We start from the raw sequence: 23,259 nt of genomic DNA on the forward strand, positions 1-23,259 counted from the left end.
TGCCCGAAGGATCGCTTCCTTAAGGCACAGCCACCCTTCCTGGGCTCCCATCTCGTCAAATCTCTTACTCTGCAGTGCATCATTGACTAAACGCCTGAGCTCGCTGAAGTCAGCCTTCCTAAAGTCTAGCACTTCCACCCTACTAGTTACCTTTCCTACTCTACACCTTATGGTGAATTCTATTATTTGGTGAATAATAGAATTGGGTCGGGGCCGTGCGCTGCCCCTGCCTGTACCGTGGGGCTGGGGGGCACTGGGAGTGAGCAGGTGTGGGAGCAGGGCCTGCACGGGTGTCCCAGGGCCAGCGCCAGCAGAGCCCAGAGCAGGGCAGCAGGAGAACAGGATCCCAGCTGGCAGGGGCTCTATGGAGCTGGGCCAGCTCCCTGCTCTCCCTGCTGGCGCAGCCCAGCCCAGCTGCACAGACCCCTGCCAGCCTGTGCCCCGCTCTGGGCCCCACCGGTGCTGGCCCTGGGACATTGGTCCCAAGACACTGGGACATTGGTCCCAAGATGGTGACCAGGGGGCAGGGCACCTGTCAAGGGGTGGGGCTACCCAAGCGACCCTCGACAGCTTGCCACAACTTGGTAAGTGGCCCTCCACCCGAAATAATTGCCCGCCGCTGCCTGGGCACTGAGCTCAGACCACGAAATTAGAAGGCAGCTGCCCTGAATATGGTAGGTCCTTATTTATCAGTACTTACACAGTCAGAACATTTCAAAATAGGTGCTTTATCTCCCGTCTATTGCAATAAAGGGTATGGGAGAGGGTGAGAACATTAACAAATTCTCATTGCAACAGTGTGGCCAAAATGAAAGAATTTAAATAGTTCTTGGGACCTAGGCTCTATTTTGGCTTTGATACCGGTGTGCCAAATAACTTTGGGAACATCACCCTGCTTCTCCATTTAAAACAGGGAAGATTTTTACCACTTTTGCGAAGTTGTAATTAAAAAAAAAGTGTCATTGCCTACACATAGAACTAAATAGTGCTCACATGCAAAGCCATACAACTTCAGCTGCCTAAATAGCATTTAACTCTCACAAAAACCACTTCTTACTTGTTAAAATAACTAGGACATTACATGACAATAACCTCCATTAACACAGTTCAGGTTGTCCTATGGTATTCTGTCCCCTTTGAAACATCAAAATTCAGTAGCACTCAAATGTCTGGAAATCAAGAAATGAAGAGTTGAGGTAAAAGTACTTGCCAAAACAACATTAATCGTGCCCTCCTTGACCAATGACTCCAATGCAGCAATAACACACATACTTGCACTGCCTTTGTAGATGGTGCACATCACTTGGGAAATAAGGCATGTAACTGCATCATAGTGCTGCCTTCTCTTTTTCAGAGAAAACATTCTTAGGTTATTAAATACAGTAACACCCAACAAAATAAATACAGCTGGAGTGCATACACATAATTCCAGTGTCTAGTATAAGCTTCAAGGACAAACATAAGATTGCATTGGTGCATACCTATCTGGATTGCCTCGTTTTCAAGGGTTTAAGTGTCACTGAATTCACCAGTCTATAGTAATGTTGTAGTAGATATAACTGTTGAGGGAATATGCAAGAAGCAAGGTATCTGAATCAGCTTACAGAGGGGAGAGATGTTGCATAAGATTTTGGGTGCAAAATGCCCTTCCCTCAGGTTTGGAAAAGAAGTAGGTATGGCTTCAGCTAAATACCAACTAGAGCAATTGCTTGTGGTTAATCCTGTGGCAGAATACCATCTCTGTCTCTCGCCAAACTCTGCTACCTGACAATTTGATTACCATGATCACTGCAGAGGGTAGACATCCCATGGGCTCCAGGTAACCCTGAGTTGTAACCTGAGCTGGATACATTCCTGAGGAAGGGGGGAAACCTGCTCTCTCTGCCTACGTGACTGGTCTCACACACCTGGGTGGGGGCTTAAACTCCCTATTGTTCTAAGCAATGCCAACCTGAATGGGAGGGGGCTAAAGACCCTGCCAGTCTACCTGACAACCAGTGATGCATTTCAAATTGGTTGCTGGCAGCCAACAGTTGCTGGCCTTCATTGGATCAGGTAAATGAGGTCATAAGGTCTATATAAGTTAAGGACTGCCCAGGAGGACGAGCAGTAGCCATGATGAAAACTCAGAGAGAAGCTGGACCATCTGAAACTTGCTGTCTCTCTTGAAACTCATGATCAGTGAACTGCCTGCCTCCAGAGGGAATCTCCACCTGCCTCTGGATGATACTTGTAAGTAAGCTACCTGAGATCTAACTAGATATATAGCTTGCAGTAACTCAGATGGGTAATCAAAGGCTACCATGCCACTTTGCTCTAAGGGATTTATCTTGATATTGCTCTACCCTGTACACTATTCCAAACCTACTTCTTGTAACCAATAAAGTTTTCCTTTGTATTTAGCATGGGAGACTTATTGGGAGTGGGGCTAGATTATGCCTTGGGGTCCCCTTGGTTCAGCCGACTAAAGGAGATCACTATTTGTCCTTCAGACTGAGGGAAGCACCCAAAGTTCTTGCAGTGGGTTAAGCACTCTCAAGGGCTAATAGGCCTGTGTTTCCCAGAAGGCACAGGTCTAGGATCAGTCCAGACTCTGGGTGGTGGCAGCATTACCCCCAGGCTAGCAGGTGTGCTCCAAGAAGGGGGTCAGCCGGACGTGAGGCACCCCCAGGGAGGCACTTGGAGCCTGGAAGGCGGTTGGGCACAGTGAGGTGGCTGGCTCAGCACAGGAGCACCCCCTACTGGCCCACCACAAATCCCATGCTGTCAATGACAGTGATTGCTTAAAAAGCACGTAGAAAACCTGTGGAACAAAAAGAAACTTAACAGAAGTAGTGACAGATCAATTAAAGGACAGTTTATTGTTCCAACTGTCCTACTAAAGTGGGACAGTTGGAACACATAAACCTTATGTAAATAAGCCCATTGAAAAGGAAAAAGGGCCATTATAACCTGTGTATCAGAGAGGTTAAGAGAGGGAGATCTAAGATTCATGGAGGCAGCCTTTGTGTTAGGTACGCTTCAGTGAATCCGTATAGATTTAACTGCATTTTTTTTCTACACAGAATTATTGAATACTTCATATACAACACTACTCCCCCACCTCAACTCAATGGAGGCATCCACACGTGTGCTTTACTGTGGAGTTGCCTAATTAGCTCTGCACTAAAGTGTCACCATCTACGTGTGCAGTGCTATTAGGCCAGATTAATTAACTCCATTGCAATGCATGTGTAGAGGGTGATTAGGGCTGGCTGGGGCATGAGTGTGCTACAGTGAGGGGCTGCTTGCCAGCTAGCCCCACACTGTAGCACCTTTGCACCCCAGCCAGCCCTTTCACAGCATGTTGAGCTGGGGCAGAGCGGCTCCGGGCTGGCAGGCTGTGCTGCCCCAGCTCAGCGTGCTGTGGTCCTGGGTGTAAACGCTGAATCCAAGAGCAATAAATGATGGCACAAGCTGTGCTGGTGTTTATTCAGGTGCATTGTATGTGTAGATGCACCCATTTTGTCTCAACATAGCATTTATTGAGAAGTAGTGAACAGTATTAGTTTAAAGTCAGGCAAAAGGCAGAGCATGGCAGTACCTTAGAGTCTAGTTCAGAAAGACTTGAGCAACAACCTATGAAGAGTATCTGACAAAGTAAGCTGTCACCTATCAAAGTGTATGCATCTTCCCACTCATCAGTCTCTAAAATGGCACCCATCCCTGTCTTCTGCATAGCATTTATTATTTCACCGTACCTCCATAATGCCTATTATAGGGTGTTTAACTGGTAGTATATGGACCATCTGTGGCCCCCAAGGAGTCTCTAAAAGAAGTCTTAGAACAAATCAATAAATTAAATATTCATCAGCAGGGATCTGGGTTTTCCGTTTCCTGTGGAAAAACAGTAAACTGCAGATTTTACCTTTTACCAGAGGCAAATGTGGATTTCTCATTTTACAAGGGAAAAACATACAGATTTGGGGGGCATGGGTCCCCCCTACCCCCTGGGAGTATGTGTGGTGGTGGGGAACTGCCCCACCCGAGCCCACAGCAGGCAGGAGCGGGGGAAGGGGGCTGTGGACCTGGGTTAGTAGCCCTGGCAGCTGAGGGTCCACTCCAGCAGGTCTAGGAGAGCAGGGGCTGTGGGTGGGGAATAAGGGGCACCAGTAGGGCTGTAGGGGGGTGTGGGGGGGCCTTTAATTTTAATGACAGATTTTGGAATTTTTATTAGAGAATTTGCTATTTTTTAGTGGAGAATTGGGTATTTTTTTATCAGGGAAAACCAGGATCCCTGCTCATTAGTCACCAAGACTGGATAGCATTGATAGAATCATAGAGAAATAGGGCTGGAAGGGACTTCTAGATGTCATGTAGTTTAGTGGTTCTCAACTGTTTGTTATTTTTACCAGGACTTATTTGTAAACACTGATGGCCAGCCCTGAGCCAGTAAGTAGTTTAAGTAGAAAACAGCTCCCTGGCCCTGCTGGTGCCCCTAACTTCCAACACACAGCTCCCCACCCCTGTTGATGCTCATTTCTGATCTGCTGCCCCGTGCCCCCAGCCCTCCAGTGTAGGGCATGGGGGAGGCAGGGACACGTGCCCCTGCAGTTCTGTGCATTCACAGTGGGCACAGAGCTGCAGCCTGGCTGAACCAGCACAGGCAGGGGCCACCTCCATGGCCTAGCAGGCAGGACTCAACACAGGAGGGCAGCAAGGCTCATTGCTGCTGCCATCACTGGAACCCCCATGCCAGCCATGCTGCCAGCAGTGTGAGGAATAATGGTGGGGAGGGGGATGCTGTACTGCCCTCACCTTCTCCTGCCACCAGCCACTTGGATGCTGGGCTGCCACTCCCCTCAGACCACAGCTCTACCCTAAAGAGGAGAGAGGAGGTGGGGTGGGCTGGAGGGCCTGTGCCCTCCCGCCCCCTGACACGTCATCTATGCCCCCCCCAAAGACTTACCTGTGGGGAGTTGCTCTCCATGCTGCCTGGCTGCCACATGCATATGTACGTGAGCACATGCATGTGGCACCCCCTCCCTGACTGACCTTTCACTCCCCACAATCCCAAGCAGCCCCTTGCAGGGTAGAGCGTTGCAGCCTGCAAGGGTAGCCTCCAGTTTTTCACATTTTTCTGCCTTAAAGGAGAATCCATTTTTAAAGTTTGTTCATGACCCTTTCATATATTCTTGTGACCCACTTTTGGGTAACAATCCACAGGTTGAGAAATGCTGATCTAGTCCACCTCCCTGCCTGAAGCAGAATCATCTCTATCCAAACCATCCTATATAACCCATAATCTAAAGTCTACATAAGCCTGTCATCAACCCTGACACAACACAGACCTAACAACCTAGTCTGCCACAGGTAAAGCAAAGGGGAACCACAGCAGCCAATGCTCTGCTTCTATGAAATGTCAGTATCTGCTCAAGAGATTCTGGGTACAGAGAAAGGCAAAACCTCCCACAGCCCATACCAATCTAGCCATCGCATAATATTCCCTCAAGACCCCAAGTATGGTGATTGGCCTGATCCTGAGTGGAAGGACAAAACCCCCTAAGCCAGGAACCTCCAGCTTTGGTCTCAGCAGGAGTGTTCAGCCCCCCCAGTCGAAGTCCCCAGCCTTGGCTGTAGCTAACACCCAATGCCAAATGCAGCAGAATCATAGAGAAATAAGGCAGGAAGGGACCACAAGAGATCATCTACTCCAACTGGAAAGAAGGGGGGGGGGGCACAGGGAGGAAGAAGGGCAGGGGCAACCAGCAAAGTGCGGAAGGGAAATATCCATAGTAGAACATAGGCATAGTTATACCTAGATCATCCCAAACCCGTGACTGGTCCAATCTCTTTTTGAACACCTCCAGTGATGGAAAATCCACAACTTCCCTAGGCAGTCTATTTCACTCCCTCCCTATTCTTCCAGTGATGATGTTTTTTTGATCCAATCTAAACTTACTTTGTTGCAACTTCAAGCCATTGCTTCACATCCTCTTCTCTTCAGGAGGAGAGAAAAAGATGCTTCCCTCTACTTTATGGCAGTCCTTCAAGGATTTGAAGACTGCTATCATGTCCCCCCCTTAAGCACTTTTCCTCAAGCTGATCATGCCTAGTAGTGCTGTGTAAAACACCATTGTTTCATTTTGATGTCCGTTTTGCTGTTTCAAAGGGACAGTGTTTCATTTCGTTGAGTTTCGAAGCACTGTTCCATTTCGTTTCATCGAAACTATTTCACTGTTTTGTCGCATTTCGACATTTCGCCCATAGGCTATAATGGAGAATCATGACAATGCCTAAAACTTTGTCATTCCTTGCCTGATTTGGATGAAAATTGCAGGGATGGTAGCCCCTTCTGTGGGCATGAAGCCTGCCATGTTTCAAGGAGATAGGTGCAAAGGTTTCTGGGAAACTGCGCCTCAAACTGTTCAAAGCAAAACTCATACTTGCTGGCAGCGGCAGCCTCCTGTCATTCAATACGCAGATCCAGCGGCCTGCACCCCTGGGAGGGCTGCATGGCTCTGCTGGACTCCACCCAGGGATGCGAGGCCCTGGACCTGCACACTGGATGACAGGAAGCTGCTGTTACTGCCTGGGACCCAGCACCAGGGAAATCTGATGCTGTCGCTGGCCCCAGGCAGCAGCAGCAGCCTCCTGTCATCTGGTGCACAGGTCCAAGGCCCCGCACCCCAGCAGGAGTCCGGCAGCACTGGGAGGGCAAGTTGAGCTCCATGGGGCTGGTGGAACCAGTCGGGGCACAGCCCTGGCTCTCCCTGCCTCCCGCCACCAGGTTGCACTCCGACCAGCTCCACTAGTCCCATTGAGCTCAGCTTGGCAGCCGGAGGCAGAGTGCAACCCTGGCTTGCCCCGCCTCCTGCTGTCGGGCTGTGCTCCAAGTGGCTCCACAGTCCCATGGAACTCAGCTGGGAGGCAGAGCGCAGCCCTGGCTCTCCCTGCCTCCTGCTGCCAGGCTGCACTCTGACCAGTTCTGTAGCCCCATGGAGTGTAGCTTGGCAGCAGGAGGGAGGGGGAGGCAGGGGGGCCGCTCCAGGGGGCTCCATGGGGCTGCAGAGCCACTCGGAGTGCAGTCCTGGCTCTCTCCTGCCTCCTGCCACCAGGCTGCTTTGAAACTTGAAATGCTTAGAAACTTTCAAAATATTTTGATTGCCCACATTTTGTTTGGAAGCTGTTTCAAAGCTTTTTGTTTCATTTCCATTTTGCCGTTTCAAGCTCAAAACGCATCAAAACAGCTTTGAAGCGAAACACTAGGTTAAATTTTGCACAGACCTAATGCCTAGCTCCTACAGCCTCTCCTAGTATGACCTGCTTTCCAAGCCCTTTATCGTCTTTGCTGCCCTCCTCTGGACCCTCTCTTAACTTCTCCACATCCTTTTTAAAATGTGTAGCTCAGAACTACACACAGTGCTCCAGATGAGGCTTAACCAGTGCTGAGTAGAAAAGCACCATCACCTCCCATGTCTTGCACCTAATGCTTCTATTGATGCAGCCCAAAACCACATTTGCCTTTTGTGTGGCTGTGTCACACTACAGACTCCTATTGGGAGTCTTGGTAGACCACAGACACAAGTCCCTTTCCATAGTGCTGTCATCCAGCCAGGTGTCACTCATTTTGTATGTGTTTTTGATTATTCCTCCTGAGGTGTAGCACCTTGCATTTGTCTACTGAACTTCATCCTATCATCTCAAGCCCAGCTTTCCAATCTGTCAAGGTCCTTCTGAATCGTGATCATATTCTCCATGTTTACAATCCTTCCCAGTTTTACATTGTCTGCCAAGGTGTTCAAGAAGCTTTCTATGCCAGCATCCAAATAATTAATAAACACATTGAACAGCACTGGGCCCTGGGGGACTCCACTTGAAACCTGCCATTCTGACATGGACCTCTGTTTTGCAGCTGTTGAGCCAGTTATCTATCCCCCTTGTAGCGGGTTTTATCTAGCTCACATTTCTCCAATTTATGAGAAAGTTGTGCAGCGCCTTGTCAAAAGCCTTGCTGAAGTCCAGCTACAAGGAACTCAAAGGTGAAACTGAGAACTACTGGCAATAGTATGTAACCTATGGTTAACAAACAGCCTGTACCAGAGGACTGGCAGGTTGTCAATGTAACTCCAATCTTCAAAAAGGACTCCAGAGGTGATTTGGGGAACTATAGACCAGTGAGTCTCTTCCATCCCTAGCCAGTTGGTAGAATCTATAATAAAGAATAAAATCAGTGGTCACATGGACAAATATGATCAACCTCTTTTTCTGAAAGGAAATCCTGCCTCACCAATCTGGAGTTCTTTGAGGGTGTCAACAAGCACATGGACAAGGGGGATTCAGTTGACATAATATTATCTGGACTTCCAAAAAGCATTTGACAAGTTCACTCACCAAAAAAACAGTGTTCCCACAGGATTGGAGGGAAGGTTCTTTTGTGGACTGAGAGCTGGTAAAAAGATAGGGAATAAAAGGTAGGGCTAAATCTTCACTTTTCATGATGGAGGGAGATCAAAAGTGGGGTCCTCACAGGGATCTCTGTTGGGCCCAATTTCATTCAACATTTTCATCAATGAGCTAGAAATGTGGGTATGCAATGAAATATCCAAGTTTATAGATGCAGTGGTGGCGATTAGGATGCCTCCTTGTACCCCTTTATAGTCCCTTAACGAACTGTAGGTTCCCTGACTTTCCCTCCTACCACATCTTGGATGTTATTATTATATGTTCTAATTTTTGATGTCACTAGTTGGGAGGGTTATTATATAAAGTTTTTTTGTTTTTTGTTTTTTTTCTAGTAGTTCGTTCTTAGTATGTCTCTATTAGGGGTCCCAAGAACTATGGATAAAATATCTCACTCGCTTCCCGAATATCCACTCTCACTCGCAAATATATATATTCGCAGTCTGGTTCAGATGAAAACTTGTCTTTATTTTTGTCTTTTATCACTCTGTACAACTTTCCTTTAGTTTCAGGCAGAAGCTGTCTTTTTGTATCTTTCTTTCCTTTTTTTATTTTAACCTCATCTATAATATCAACTTAGTAACTCTACTTATATAATGCTCTTACGTTATCACTATTAACTTGGATGAACAGAACTTAGTATTCTTGAACAAAGTCTCTTCCTTTCTTGTTCGCTTGTTCTTCTATTCTCATTATGGTCTTTTATCTTCAAATCTCTCTATATACGCTCTACTTACCTGAGTAACTTATGAATCTACCTTTTATACTGTACTTGGATGACGTCCCGAATCCTCTTGAAAGGTAATCAGACACTGTCCAAGTCAAATTCACGCTCTTCTTTTGTTTACTTTCCAGGCAGACGGCATATGATGCATCCTGCGGGGTTTGTCTGCTCTGGAATCCGCCCCTCTCCTCATAGCTCCGTTCTCCCCCGGTGCGGTGAGAGGCTTTCAGGTAAGTTGTGGATCCCTCGAGGATCCTCTTTCTTCTTTCTTTTCTCCCTCAGTCTCCACTTTTTTTTTTCCTTTTAAACCCCTTTGTTGCCACCTCGCTTCAATCTCTGAGCTTCCATCCTAATATGGTAATGGCTCCGGAAGCGGGATTCCCCGGGTCTTTTCGCCGCGTCCATGCTTGCTCCTTCACAATAGATGATACTAAATTATTCAAAGTAGCCAAGTCCCAAGCTGATGGAGAGGAACTGCAGAAAGATCTCAGAATAAGTGAGTGGGCGAACAGTGGCAGATGAATTTCAGTGTTGACAAGTGCAAAGTAATGCACCTGTGGGAAAATAACCTCAACTATACGTACATAATAGTCAGTTCTGAACTAATTATTATTACTCAGGAAAGAGAGCTTGGAGTCACTGTAAATAGTTCTCTAAAAACATCAGCTCAATGTGCAGTGGACAACAAAAAAGCCAATATAGCGTTAGGCATCCTTAAGGGAACTAAAAACAAAACGGAGAACATCATCATGCCATTATGCAAATACATGATATATCCACATCTTGAATACTGTGTGCAGTCCTGGTCTCTGCATCTTAAAAAAGTTGTAGTAGGATTGGAGAGAGTACAGAGAAAGGCAACCAAAATAATCAGGGGTATGGAGCAGTTGCCATACCAGGAGAAACTAAAAAAGGTAGGATTCTTCCATTTGGAAAGGAGAAGACTGGTGGGGAACAACAGGAGTAGGGAGTTCTCCTGTGTGTGGGTAGCCTCTCACCCTCACCTGCCAGCCTTGATGGATTGATTGTTGGAAAGATATAGTGGGGAAGGCTGTCTTAGGTCCGTGGCCCTGATGTTGGGGTCTAAGTACACAGCTCCACCATCCCCTACACCGCATCTGTCTCCACCCTGAGATCTTAATAGCACTGGTCAGTCACTAGATATTTTAATTAGGGCTTGAGAGGATCTTGTTTGCCCTCTGGACCTACATGTTCAGTTAAGGATGATTACCAGTCTCCATATCTTGTTCCCTGTCTTTATTAAGCCACCAATGAAGGTAGTAATTTATATTAAAGAGTTGTCATCACTTGTTATATCAAACCAAATCAGCAATGCACAATGAGAAATTGGTATCTTCTCACCAAGCTTCTTCTTTCTGGGATTCCCTTTTGCAAGACAGCTTCTTAGGCCCTGCCTGCAATGTCCCAGGCCCCCTTCACTACAATCTAGGCGGTCAAAAGCCGCAGAACTACTGGCTGTGCTTGACCACCTGGCGATTCTCTCCACTTTGGTCTCTGTCTCATCAGGGGTGCCTTTTCACGGTTATTGCTCACAGTGTGGGTATAACCCCATCTCTGCCCACAACTGGGTTCTCTCTTTACCTGAGGGCTACTGCTGATCGTCAGTTATAGTCCTCCCCCAGCTGGGTTTGGCTTTTTACTTACGGTTTCTGCCTCAAACCATTACTTTCAGTTTCTTTTCTGTCTTGTAGGTCCAGTGAGTCTGGTATCATCAGTGCCCTGTGAAGCTCTTATGAGCCATCCTTGCCCGGCATCCTCTGCCAAACCTGCTGCTCTAGTGTTCACCCCCCACCACCATCTTCACACGCGCACCGGTAAGTATTGACCCTGTCCCCGTTTCGGTCTTAGGGGGGAGAGTGTCTTCCCTGCCTCTTCAGAATCCTGGCATCCCTTTTAAACTTTGCGCACACCTGACATTAACTTCCTCCGTCCAGTTAAAAGGGGCCGTGCTTGTGTTTATTTTTTTCTTGCGCTTGTCTCCTGGTGTTGGCTTGTCTGCCAGGTAAGCGTAGCAGCTGCGGATTCTGCCTCTCTGCTTCAGGGGGATGCAAGAGAAGCCTATAAAATCATGATGGGTGTGGACAAAGTGAACAGGGAACTGTTATTCACCAAGTCCCAGAATGCTAGAACTAGAGGCACCTAGTAGGAGACAGTTTAAAACTAAACAGAGAAAATACTTTTTAACACAATGCATAGTTAACTTGTGGAATTCCTTGCCATAGGAGGTGGTAGAGGCAGATAGCATAGCCAGATTCAAAAGGGGACTACACAAATTCATACTTGATAAATCTATTAATAACTGTTGAAAAGAATAGTTAGAGATGTTTTCTCTATTCCCTCTAAACTATTAATTGGCAGATGCCAGGGAGGATAATGGATAAATCACTCTAGTATCTGGTTCAATGCTCTCCCACTAAAGCATATACTTCTGTCACTGTAGCATACAGGATACTGGGTTAGATGAACCGTTGGTCACCTTGTATGGCACTTAGTTTTTCCCACTCCCTCTCTCCTTCTGGCTGTGCTCTCTGCCCCTGGTGGCAGGGCAGGGTGGCGTGGTACGCAGGGCTAAAGGCTCCAGCGCTGGGCAGCTGGAGAAGGTGCAAGTAATCCCACAAAACGTAGTGTAGCACAGTACAGCAGGGCATGAGGATGCCAACTGGAAGCAGGGGTGGGGGGCAATCACATGGGATGCTTGGTGCAAGAGCACTGGCACTGTAAGGAGGGAGACTACCATAGTGTGACATGGTCTTAGCCCACAGTTCGCAGCTGGGGTTCATGTGAACCCCAGCCACTCAGAAGTTGGCCAGACCTGGTTTTTTATAATCAAAGGTAATCATTATTGCAAGGCATACTAATGGGCCTGTTTTTGGATATTAAACTTCCATTTGTTTGTTCCAACAGCCTGCTAATTTTACATGCATTTTTGTCTTGTACTTTGTTGGTGAATACTGGATTCTATGTCTTTAACAGAGGCTTCTATTCTGGGTTTTGTACTCCTGGTAGGGTCATCCATGCTGGCAAGGTCAAGAGTGAAGTTTCAAGTTTATAGCGATCCAAAAATTAAAAAAAAAAAAATCTTCAACAGCAGAGCAGGCAGATGAAGAAAGAATACTTCATAATGGCTACAAAAGCAAATGAAGGCTGCAGAATAGAAACCTCTCATCCATCCAGGTTTTCCTTGCCATTGGATTGTTTCCTTCCTGCAAAGTATCATGTGCTTACTGAAGAACAATTGTACCTCTAAGTTACAATATATGAAAACATCTTCTCTTTCAATAACTTTATTTGCTGTGAAACTATTCTCCTTGTATCAAGGGACTGCCACTGCCACCATTGCCTATTTTACTTATGTATTCCTCAGCTCTTATCAACTTCTTACATCTGAAATGTTGTTATGTAGCAGTAATCTGGCTCCATTTTGGTTAAAGTGGAGGATGTCCCCTTTGTATAGGATTCCCAAAAAATATTCCCAGTGATTAACACAAGTAAACTGTTCTTTGCACCACCTTCTCAGTCACACAAAGATCTTAAAGTTCTCGGTTAATGTGGATCTGTATGAGGACCATTTCTGAAAATGCAATGAAGTTGAAATTTTGCTTCCAGGTCCTCTGTCCTTTTGTCACTGATACCTGTGTTTTATGGTAGGCTCCTCCCCAGCACTCATCAGAAGTCAGATTAGATATTCTCTAAAGCAGGAAGTCAATAACCTTTTAGAATAGCGAGCTATCCTGGCTGCTTATCCCCTCCACAGTGCCCAGACCTCCCTGCTCTGTGCCAAGGGCTGGTCTCCTGTGCCATCCTAATGCAACCTCCACTTATCTAGTGCTGCTGAAAAGTACGGCTAATGTAAACTGAAAAAAGCTAATTTGGTGGTGAGGGGGAGAGAAATGTCAGGGGATTACAAGAAACCAGTCCTCAGAACTGAACAGTCACCTTTAAGGGACTGACGCACATGCTGCTGCATGTCATAAATACCCACCCTTAGGGGCCAGATCCTGTCTGCAGGCCATAGTTTGACAACCCTTGTTCTAGAGAATAGATAGATTACTGTCTGTGGCTAAGGGGAACAGGACAGGACTGACGATCTCCGATTGCACCAGGGGAAATTTAGGTTGGATATTAGGAAGAACTTTCTGACTGTAGGGGTAGTTGAACATTGGAACAAACTAACAGAGAGTGTAGGATCTCCATCCTTCAAAATTTGCAAGAGAAGGTTGGACAAACACTTGGCTAGGATGGTTTAGTCAGAGATAATTCTGCCTTGAGTAGGGGACTGGACTAGAGGACCTCCTGAGGCTCCATCCAGCTCTATTTTTTTTTTATGATTTGTCTGGCACCTCTTGCTCTAAAGTGGCTTCATCTCTCCCAGCTATACAGTTAGTCCAATAAAAGACATCAATAAAAAATTACTTGCTTTTCATATAATTCTGGAAGCAAAGCTACCCTGTAGGGATGTCTTGATTCTTTCCACATCCTCAACTAGAGATGATCAGATCAGTCTCCTGACAATTCACTGATTGTAAGGCTGGAAGGGACCTCTGCCAGAATAGAGGCCTCTGTTAAAGACAACTGGGGTGACCCCAGCAAGGTGACTGTCCAGTGATGTATTCAAAAGTCCCTAGCTCCTCAAATCCTTACAGTTATTTTACAAAGAAGCTACATCCAGTTTGACTAGTTGTTTAAGTGCTGTTAACTATGGTAGGACCAGCCCTTGTTGACTGATTATAGTTACTGCTTCTCATCCATAGGCTAGCTTTTACCCTCCAACAGGCAATAATTTATTTGCAGTGGGTTTGGATGTACATTTCTTCCAACTAATTTAGATACATAAGGAGTGTGGCAGCTTGTATTTCAATGCCTGTGCCAGTTCTTGCTAAGACTTGGCTTTTGCCAGCCAACCATCCAGACACTAGCCTACTGCTGTCAGAGAGCAGCTACCACCCTAGGTATGTGGTGAATATTCCAAAGGGCTACAAGACAGGCTGGACAGGACAATTTTAGATTGATAAGAACTAGCTCAGACAAATCTCATTTATTTGATGTGAAGACAACATGAAATCAAGCCTCTGAGTTGCATGCTTTCCAGGGAAGGCACATCACAATCTCTCACAGCAAACAAATCAAATGTGAACATCTTTATGCATCTGTTCAAATTCCTCAAGTCTAGGATGCACCTCTCCTCTGCAAAAAGAAAAGTAGAATGAAAAGGAAATACAATCCCCTCCATGAAATGGGATTTAAATCAGATTATTGCTATGTTTTAAAGAGAAGTGGATTTAATTTGTTCTCCTAAAAACTAGGGAGGAGGAAGAATATCCAGTACCCAGAGATCTAAATTAATTCTACATCAGTAGAAGTAGAGAGGAAGAAGAAAGGAGACCCAAAAGGCAGGAACAGAAAGACTGCTGACAATAGTTAACAGCTCTGGCTTATAATATCAAATCTGTTCTCTGGGAGGAGGTGGAAGACAGAGGAGGTTGTAAGGAGGCACTTCAAGCATTTGTTTAGGTCTTTTTGTTGCTGGGAACTTCTTCCAAAATAAGTCTCCAGAGCAGCCTGGTGCTCTCTGTAGTTAAAAAAGCTGGAATGCTGGAATGGAGGAGTATTTGCATTAAAGTGAAAGGTTTAGATTGACCTAAAAAATTGGCACTGGCCCATACATTTTCTCTAGGATCCCAATCCCTTCCATCCTTTCATTAAAAAGGCAAAGCCCCATAAAAGGAAAATCCTGGGGTTCACTCTTTGCTTCAGAGGATAGATGGAAGGACTGGAGTTGTTGCCCTTAAGGTCAAATAACTCTTCTCAATAGAATTAGCATCCCTGTTACTTTGTATTCTGGAGTGTATGATCAAGATTGGCATGTGTCCAATTCATTTGGATTATAAACTGACCTCTGTCCAGATGTTCACGGGTCTGTGCCATTTTCCAGTTTGTGAAATATTTTAAAAAAATCTAGCTTTCCACTTTATACTTACCCAAATCCCGGATGATCCTAAACTTAAGATGACCTCCCAAATTAGATTCTATACATGAAAAATGTATACATTTGTTATAATTTTCCAAGTAGAAAATCTAATTATTGGAGAATCATCTTTAAATTTATCCCTCCACTGCTGCAGTGGGGAAAGCAATGGAAGGGAGGCAGGTGGTGGCGGGGATCAAGTAAACTGCCCCCACTTCTTGCCCCCACCCCAATCTCCCTCTTTTGCTGTTTACCCTTGTTTCTGGGCCAAGCTAGGGCTGAAGCACACACATGCTTTGTGCCCCAGGCTGGAGCAGGGACAGAGCCTACCAGCACCAGGGCAAGTGTAGGTAGCAGAGGATGGGGTGGTGGGGGGCAGGAAGGGAGGAAGAGCAGGGTGGTGGTTAGGAGTCACAACTGCTGCCTGCCCACTCCATTCGCTCTCCCCCACCTCATACTTGATTCCAAGATGAGGGGCTTCCCCTCATTGTAAAATGGCAGGGGGGGGGGGGGGGGGGGGGGAACTTATCTTCGAATTAAGTAAATATGATACATTGTTACAATGTTTTCCGACCAACACCTCACTATTCTGCCCCAAAACCTATAAATATTTTACCCTGAGGCTCACCGAGCTTGACAGAAGCTCAATACAAACAGCTCAACCTTTCTTTCCATCTGTTCAGAGGACAGGTCTTTCCATACCATTTCTGAAGCAGCTTAGAGATCATGGATATCATATGCATGCTTCTATGGTGCTTCTAGATGGGTCCCAGAGTCTCAAAGCTGGGTCATTTGGCTACCCTTGTCCACTGCTAAATTATCATCTTTTTTTTGTTTTGCTTTTAACGGGTGTCAGGAAAGAAAAGTAAACTCTGCGTCTCTCATGGGTGGTGAAAGAATCTATGTTTTTTTGATTCCAGATATATGGTACTCAAATAAGATGGCTTTTTTCCTATTATGATAGCTTCCAAAGACAGTGTTATGAAAAAGCCAACAGTGAAGAGTGAAGAACAAGTTTCTAGCCTAGATAGATCTGCTTGATCAGTGTCTGCCCTCCTTCACTCCACCAGGCACGTTAGTTGGCTCCTGTTCTTAGTCAGGATTTCAAGGCCTAAATTCAGACTAACAGAGGGGAGGAGCACAGGAAGTGCTTAGAACAGTATTTTAGCTCTACACAGGTCTTTGGGTGGTCTGCACCAGGTTTAAGGGTCATGTTTATTCCAGAAAATACAAAACAAATCACCAATATGTTCCAAAGACAGTAAGTAGCTTCAACAGCTATATCAGGGGTGGGCAATTATTTCAGGCAAAGGGCCACTTACTGAGTTTTGGTAAGCCATCGAGGCCCGCATGACAGGCAGCTGGGGCAGATAAATATTAATTTTCTAAATTTTTTAGGGGCTCCGTGGGCTGAATGGAATGGCCTAGCGAGCCGCATTTTGCCCACCCCTGAGATATATGCTAATGAAAAACGGATGTCCTCTATACATGGTAGCTAGAGTGGTCCTTACTTTCCCTCCTTTCATGTACTTGAGAGGATGGTAAGAAGTCTTTCTGTCCTACTACCAAAACTGGCAGTGGTGGTAAGGAGGACCCTCAACACCAACTGCTAGTGTGCTGATAGTACCCTGTGCTGGTCCCAAGAGGACAAACCTTGGTATGGTTCAAACTGAGACTGCCGATTCTTATCTTATTACTTGGATTAGCTTTTATAACCCCTGTCCCTCAATGGGTTAGCTGCTTTGTTTTGATCTCATTTACCAACTTTGCCTCTGCCAGTAGTGCCCCCTCCTTTTTCTTCCTTCCCTGCCCTTTGTAGTCTAATCACTGCTTTCTATCTAGAAGCTCTGCTTTCTGCAACTCTTTCACATCTGACGAAGCAAGCTGCTGCAATAGGTTTTGTAAGCATCTCTGATTTTGTTAGTTTATACAGTGAAAATCTACCCTGCCTTCTGTCTCAGCGCAAGAAAGAAGTAGGATAGCTAAAGGTCAGATGTGGCCCTAGAACTGCTGTTCTAAGAACCCCCTGAAATTCTGAGCATGACAAATCCAGTGCTAGAAAGTAAGCTTCGTACCCCAGTATTGTTGGTGCTGATAGCACAGCAACATTGGTAAGCTCCTTGTTACAAGGAATGTTTTACAAATTCTCTAATCATTCTCTCATTCTCATTTGAACCCCCTCAATTTTTCAACATCTTTGTTGAACCAATAACATGAAAACTGGACACTGGTGATAAACAAAGAGATTACGTAACCACCCTACTTCTACTCAAGATTTCCCCAATTAAAACACCTTAAGGCCACATTAGCCCTTTTGGCCAGGGAATCTCACTAGAAGCTCTGGTTCAAGTGATCTGGGGTCCTAAGTTCCAGATCTACTGCTTTCTGGACTAGAGATACCTGATTCTGTAAGCATAGCCTGAATTCTTTTACCTAAGTTACTAGCCTTGCATTTTGTTCTATTTATACATATATATTTTGCTTGCACCCTATTTACTAAGTGATCCAGGTGGCTCTCTGAGCAAACTATTGTCTTCAATATCTATCACTCCCCCTCAACCATTGTATCAGCTGAAAACCTGAATCAACAGACATTTTGTTTTCTTCCAGGTCATTAAGAAAAATGTCAAATACTACAGGAACAATAATTGATCCTTACAAGAACTCACTGGAAACACACACTTGATGATACCCCCTCACAATTAGATTGAGACCTATCAAGTAGCCAGATTTTAATCCATTTAATGTGTACCATATAGATTTGGTTTTGTTCTGATTTTCAGTCAAAATATGATGTGGTACCAGTCAAATCCCTTAGAGAAGTATAAGTAAAACAACAACACTATTACCTGCATTAACTAAATCAAACATTCCAAGCAAAGATATAAAGTTTAAAGTCTTATACTCATCTGCTCTGGTTTAACATATTCACTGGCAAAAGTAACAAATGCTGGCCAGGCTCTTTACACAGAAAGGCACACCATTCAGTTTAAATGGAGTTTGTTTTAATTCACTCATTTAGAGGCAACTGTCATTATATCCTAGAGGGTGAGAATGCCAATGCACCACATTTTTCACTAGCGTGGGAAAGGAAACACTAATATATATATATACATATATACACACACGTGTGTGTGTGTGTGTGTGTGTGTGTATGTATGTATATATACATTTTTGTATATATACACAGAATATACATATATGAATATACAGATTATACACACACACTTTGCTTAGATTTGTTTACAAAATATGTAGCATTTTTATACCATCCAATAAAAGGTACATGATTTTAAACAAATCTTATAGAAATGACATGTTATTGGAAATTTACACGTAAAAAAATCCAGCACAAAAAATCCAAGAGCTAAAACAAGATTTTGCTACTAAATCAGTGCTTCTATCACTCTTCAATAAAGATAAACACAGTTAGTTGTATGTGATGTAAAGGCAACATTGAGGGTTTTCCTGCTGTTTTTAAATTAACTTCCAAATTTAAACCCTAAAATTTCAAAGAACTGAAGTCCATTTACAGGTCAAGTGCAGTAAACTAAATGTTCCTTCAGCACAAAGCAGCACTAGAGAAAGTAACATGGAGGGCAGAGGCCAGCAGAGTTAGCTAGGGAGATAGTCAATGGCTGCTGCAATGGCCACACAGGTCAGAATCTCCATCCTGAAGAACAAACACAAAATGAAGATTATATTTAAGTAATGTCCACACAGAACTGATGTTTAGGCCGTGACTTAGCTTCTTGCAGTGGTACATCATGTGATTTTGTTTGAATGGGTATCCTGTGGGTTGTTTTTGCAGTGGCTTGTCAGTGAATGAAGTCACGAGGAAGATCTTACAGACAGTTCTGTCAATAGAATCTACCACAGATGCATGATACCGCAGCAATGGCAACTTTTGAAATGTTTATATTGGGGTAAATAGGTGTGGCCAAAGATCCCAAATGTCTTGAAAGAATGTATTCCAATGCAGGAAAGAGCAGATAGCTTGGAAAATCCACTGAATTCACAGAAATAGAATAACGACCTTCAGTGATGTGGCATCTCCTATGTTACATGAAGATTATACTGATGTCAGCTTAACTTGAGTGAGAAGTGATTGGCTTTTGCCTTCAGATGCCTGTAATCCAAGGAGGCTGCAGAGCTAAGAACATGCTGCTAGTAAAGGCGCAGTCTACAGCTGCACAGGACAACTGTCATGCATTTAGCAATCCTTAGAGATATAGCTTGTGGGAACCACTTGTTCCAAGCTAAGTCATCTGGGATCATGTGAGTAGTGAGGTAAAAATGGAAGGGCAGGAATAGGAGAATTCAGGGAAGAATATTCATATTATTTTTAAATGTAGTGTCATTATACTGGTTAAACAAAAGGTCGATCAGCAGGATTCTTTTTTGGGGCTGGACTGGAGGGGAAGCTCTATTGCATGAGGATGAAAACAGTCATGAGAGCTAACTCTACAGTGCCCTCCTTCCAGTGACAGTTTAGCACATTAAGCTATTACATCAAAAGGTATATTACAGAAGAGAAACCTGTTCCAGTCAAGCTGTATAAAAAATGTAAAAAGTGAATTATCAGCTTCACAATGCTAAGGATGACCAGATAATTAATTTCCCTATGAAAACAGGGAAGGTACAACTAATAAAGAGACCATTTTGAATCATACAGTATTAGGGATGGGGAGTGGGAGGGCTTAATTTTCTCCATTCAGTTAGGAAAGTTGTTCTGGGGAAGTGATAAGACTGACCTACTCATACATTCTTTATGCATGGAGGGGAAATGAGAAACTATCCATACCTCCAAAGTGGTCTGCAGTCCAGCTTGGGAACTCAAATTTTGTAAAGGGGGAGCGCCAGTTGTGTTCAGTGTTTCTAATAACTAGATAGCACGGCCATTGGTGCCTGTAATTGCAGGGAACATAGAAGTTATTCCAATATCTGTGACACATTCTATATGCCTAAAGCCAGGCTGGCACATACAGCGAAGTAATCAGATATGCTGAATGTCAGGATTGAATGCATCTCACAAAGCCATCCAAAGAGGCACCCAAGGAAGAGCATGGAAAAAACTCACCTAGAGAGGGATAGCAAATCTAAATAACTCCCTGAAATACAGGCACACAGCTGCAAATACAAGAGAAAAGGCAGCCTATCTTGGATACCAGGAGTGTAGGGGCTAGTGGAGAAGGGATTGTTCTCCTTGAGTAGGAAAGGGTAGTATCCAAACATACATATAGCTGTCCCAACTCCACAAAGATGAAAGTGGAGAGGTCCAGAGCCTAGAGGCAAACCATTCTGGTCAGCCCTTGCCAAAGGGGCATCTTGCCACAGAGCGCCAAAGGTTTTCCAGATGTGTGTAACAGCATGTGCACAAGGCAAGCAAATGAGCACAGACAGGGTTATGGAAAACATTGAGAGAATCACTCCATGGGTGGCTTGAGGCTCAAAAAGTAGGACTGACTGGAAAGCGGAGCGCACAGCATGGGGGCACCTCAAAGCTGAAAGCCTTCCATGGGAGCCTCGCATTGCTGGAAGATGTACTGCTGCTGGCTGAGATCAACTTGCGGAGCAATGCTGCTATCCTCGTCCTCCGTCCCAAAGTAGTGCTCAATCAGATCAAAAGCCTTCTGATAGATTTCTTGGTTCTCATGGCTCTGCAGGAATTCAATCTTATCAAGACCTACAGAAGGAAGCAGATCACAAGTAATACAGTTTTAGTGAGGCAAACATCTCTCTCCCCCTCTCTTGGCCCACTAGAAATATCTAGTCTATTACAACCTGCCTTTACCTCCAAAAAAACCAGGCTCCATGGCAGAGGTTCCACCCCCAACCTGCCCTGGCCAACCCCTGCCCCACCAAACAAAGAAGCAAAAATAGGTCTTATTTTTGGCCAGAGGCTCACAGAAATAAATAGTAGACTACTGTTCGGATTTCTCTGTCAACCTCTTGTTTCCCACTACACAAGCAAATCACAAGGAGAAACTATGAGGGTCTGGAGAACAAGGCCTTAAAATCTGTTCATGATTACACTGTGTCAAGGGCATGTTTCTGTTTGACAGACGAGTTAGTATATGTATATAGTACAGCTGACCTACTACAAACAGGCTTTTCGCATGCGTAAACAGACATAACAATATAAGACTTGGTAGCCAGGAAGAGATTTTTTTAAATACTAAGCTGCTGCATTTCAGTGTAAGTAGGTATACTGAAGTAATGAAATCTAGGTTTTGGTGATGGAACTAAGTCATAAGCACTGAATTCTGACAGCCTCCTTGTGTGTAGCCTTTCATTACTGCATGAACCCAAAAGAGATAACTTGGTGACCTTCAGCTTTCTAGTATTATCATCTTAAGAATTATCATTTGGGATAACAACGTGCAGGAGGAAGTTCTGGACTGTCAAATGCCCTGTCTAATCTCCAAATCATTTTTACTCTCATTAACTTTAAGTCTGAGCCAGCAGCACTCCTGAAATTAGTAAGGCTAACCCAAAGCAGGCATTCACTGTGAATCTGGAAAAAGGAATTTCTCATTATTTACCTACCTTGGTGTTTTTACCATGCCCACCACCAAATACTTACATAAGAAGAAACCTAACCAAGGAGCTTAGAAAAGACTGCCTCCAATTTCACCTACAAATTGACGAATACCCCGCACTTTTCCCAGTCAGGCTTCAGACCAGGATATGGGGGAAAAAACAGACTGAGGAGGGCATAGATAGAAGGATGACCTCTTGGCTAAGGACAAGGGCCAGATATCCAAATCCATGCTGCTGCATCTTTCTGCAGCATCTGATAGAGCTCGCTGTGGAATCCTATTTATAGCCTTAGAGATACGGCAGGGGCTTAGAGGATTGCACTACCACTACAAACATGGTAGTGCTTCACACTTCTTTCATTTAGAGAAGTAGTATGTTCACCATCTTCTTTACTTTCAAAACTCCTCTCTTGTAGGATTCAGCATTTACTAAGCAGAGGCAGTGAAAGAGCATGAGCTAAAATGTCAGCTGGCAACCAGCATTTGAGATGGGGATGGGTTGCAGCTGAAACCACTCAGAACGGTACTAATATAGAAAGAAAGAAAAATGTAAGATACCCTTCAGGCTGGTTTAGTGGGATTAACAGACATATTTGACCTGTATGCAGCAATGCAACTTGGGAGGCAAAATGAGAGAAGTGGGGTACCAGCAATATGAGCACTGGTGGATCCAGGGGGAAGAGTTGTGGTGCAGTTGTATCCCCTTTGGATTTCTGCTCCACCCACATTTTAAAACCAACTACCCAGGAGATGCAGCATTTCTATTCAGGCAGCAGTATGGGAATCAATTCATTTCATGGCTCATAAATGTGCCTGATTCCTGCTACTCTCTCTTCACTCCACAGGTGTTAATGACCCTCTCCTTTTTAATGGTCTTGATGTTCCACTAAATCAAGTTAATCTTTCTTCTGCAATTTTGCTGTCTGTTTGCTATTTCTGGTAATCTCTCTCTTCTACTTCTCAGCCCCAAAGACTGTTTTCAGTTCTAGCTCAAAACCTTATTCAGGTGTAGTAATATTAGCTCAAGGAAACATTAATTTAGCTGTGTGAATGATTGACAGGGAAGTATTGGATGCACTGTCAAGATGCTCAAGAAGGCTAGATTTTGTTTTAAAATGATGAATGAGATGTAGATTTAAATATAAATGACTGCAGGACTACCAAAACAACACCTTTGGACTAACACCCCAGTTTTTCTGGAAGTGGAGAAAAATATGTACCATATTATGTGTGATGATGCCCCATACCACCTGCACCGGCTTCTCAAAATCCTAGAGGATGCCAAAATGACAGTGCCAGGGAGCTTGTGTTAACAGCTCCCACCCATGTCTGGGGAGCTTCTACTTAGGCAGCAGCAACCTCTGCATGAGAAGGTAAGTGGCTTGCTTCCCACCCATCTCCAACCCACACCTCCTAATTGCTCAAACCAATCTTATTAGAAATTATTGCCACTGTGAGCAATACCATATTTTACAGACTGTTAAAGAAGACATTAAAGGAGGGTCATCTGCTGGAAGTGGGTTCCAGGTAGAATGACAGTGATCCTTTCAGGTAATGTGACAGAG

At 44.6% G+C, this 23,259-nt stretch overlaps 1 protein-coding gene across 3 annotated transcripts in view; it reads right to left on the reverse strand.

The window, feature by feature from the left end:
- The window catches only part of KPNA1 (karyopherin subunit alpha 1), a 144,822-nt gene that overhangs the window by 46,290 nt on the left and 75,273 nt on the right, over positions 1 to 23,259 (reverse strand). Inside the window, exons 14-15 of one of the 3 annotated variants that reach the window (XM_025193026.1) lie at positions 20,650 to 20,838; positions 13,679 to 14,371 (exon numbers count right to left, since the gene is read on the reverse strand). In XM_025193026.1, coding sequence (XP_025048811.1) covers positions 20,651 to 20,838 — 188 coding nt within the window. In that variant the 3' untranslated portion in view covers positions 13,679 to 14,371; position 20,650. The other 2 variants (XM_006036676.3, XM_025193027.1) reach the window with 2 other exon arrangements.

Source organism: Alligator sinensis, unplaced genomic scaffold, assembly GCF_000455745.1.
Source record: "Alligator sinensis unplaced genomic scaffold, ASM45574v1 scaffold538_1, whole genome shotgun sequence".
Taxonomy (NCBI): domain Eukaryota; kingdom Metazoa; phylum Chordata; order Crocodylia; family Alligatoridae; genus Alligator; species Alligator sinensis.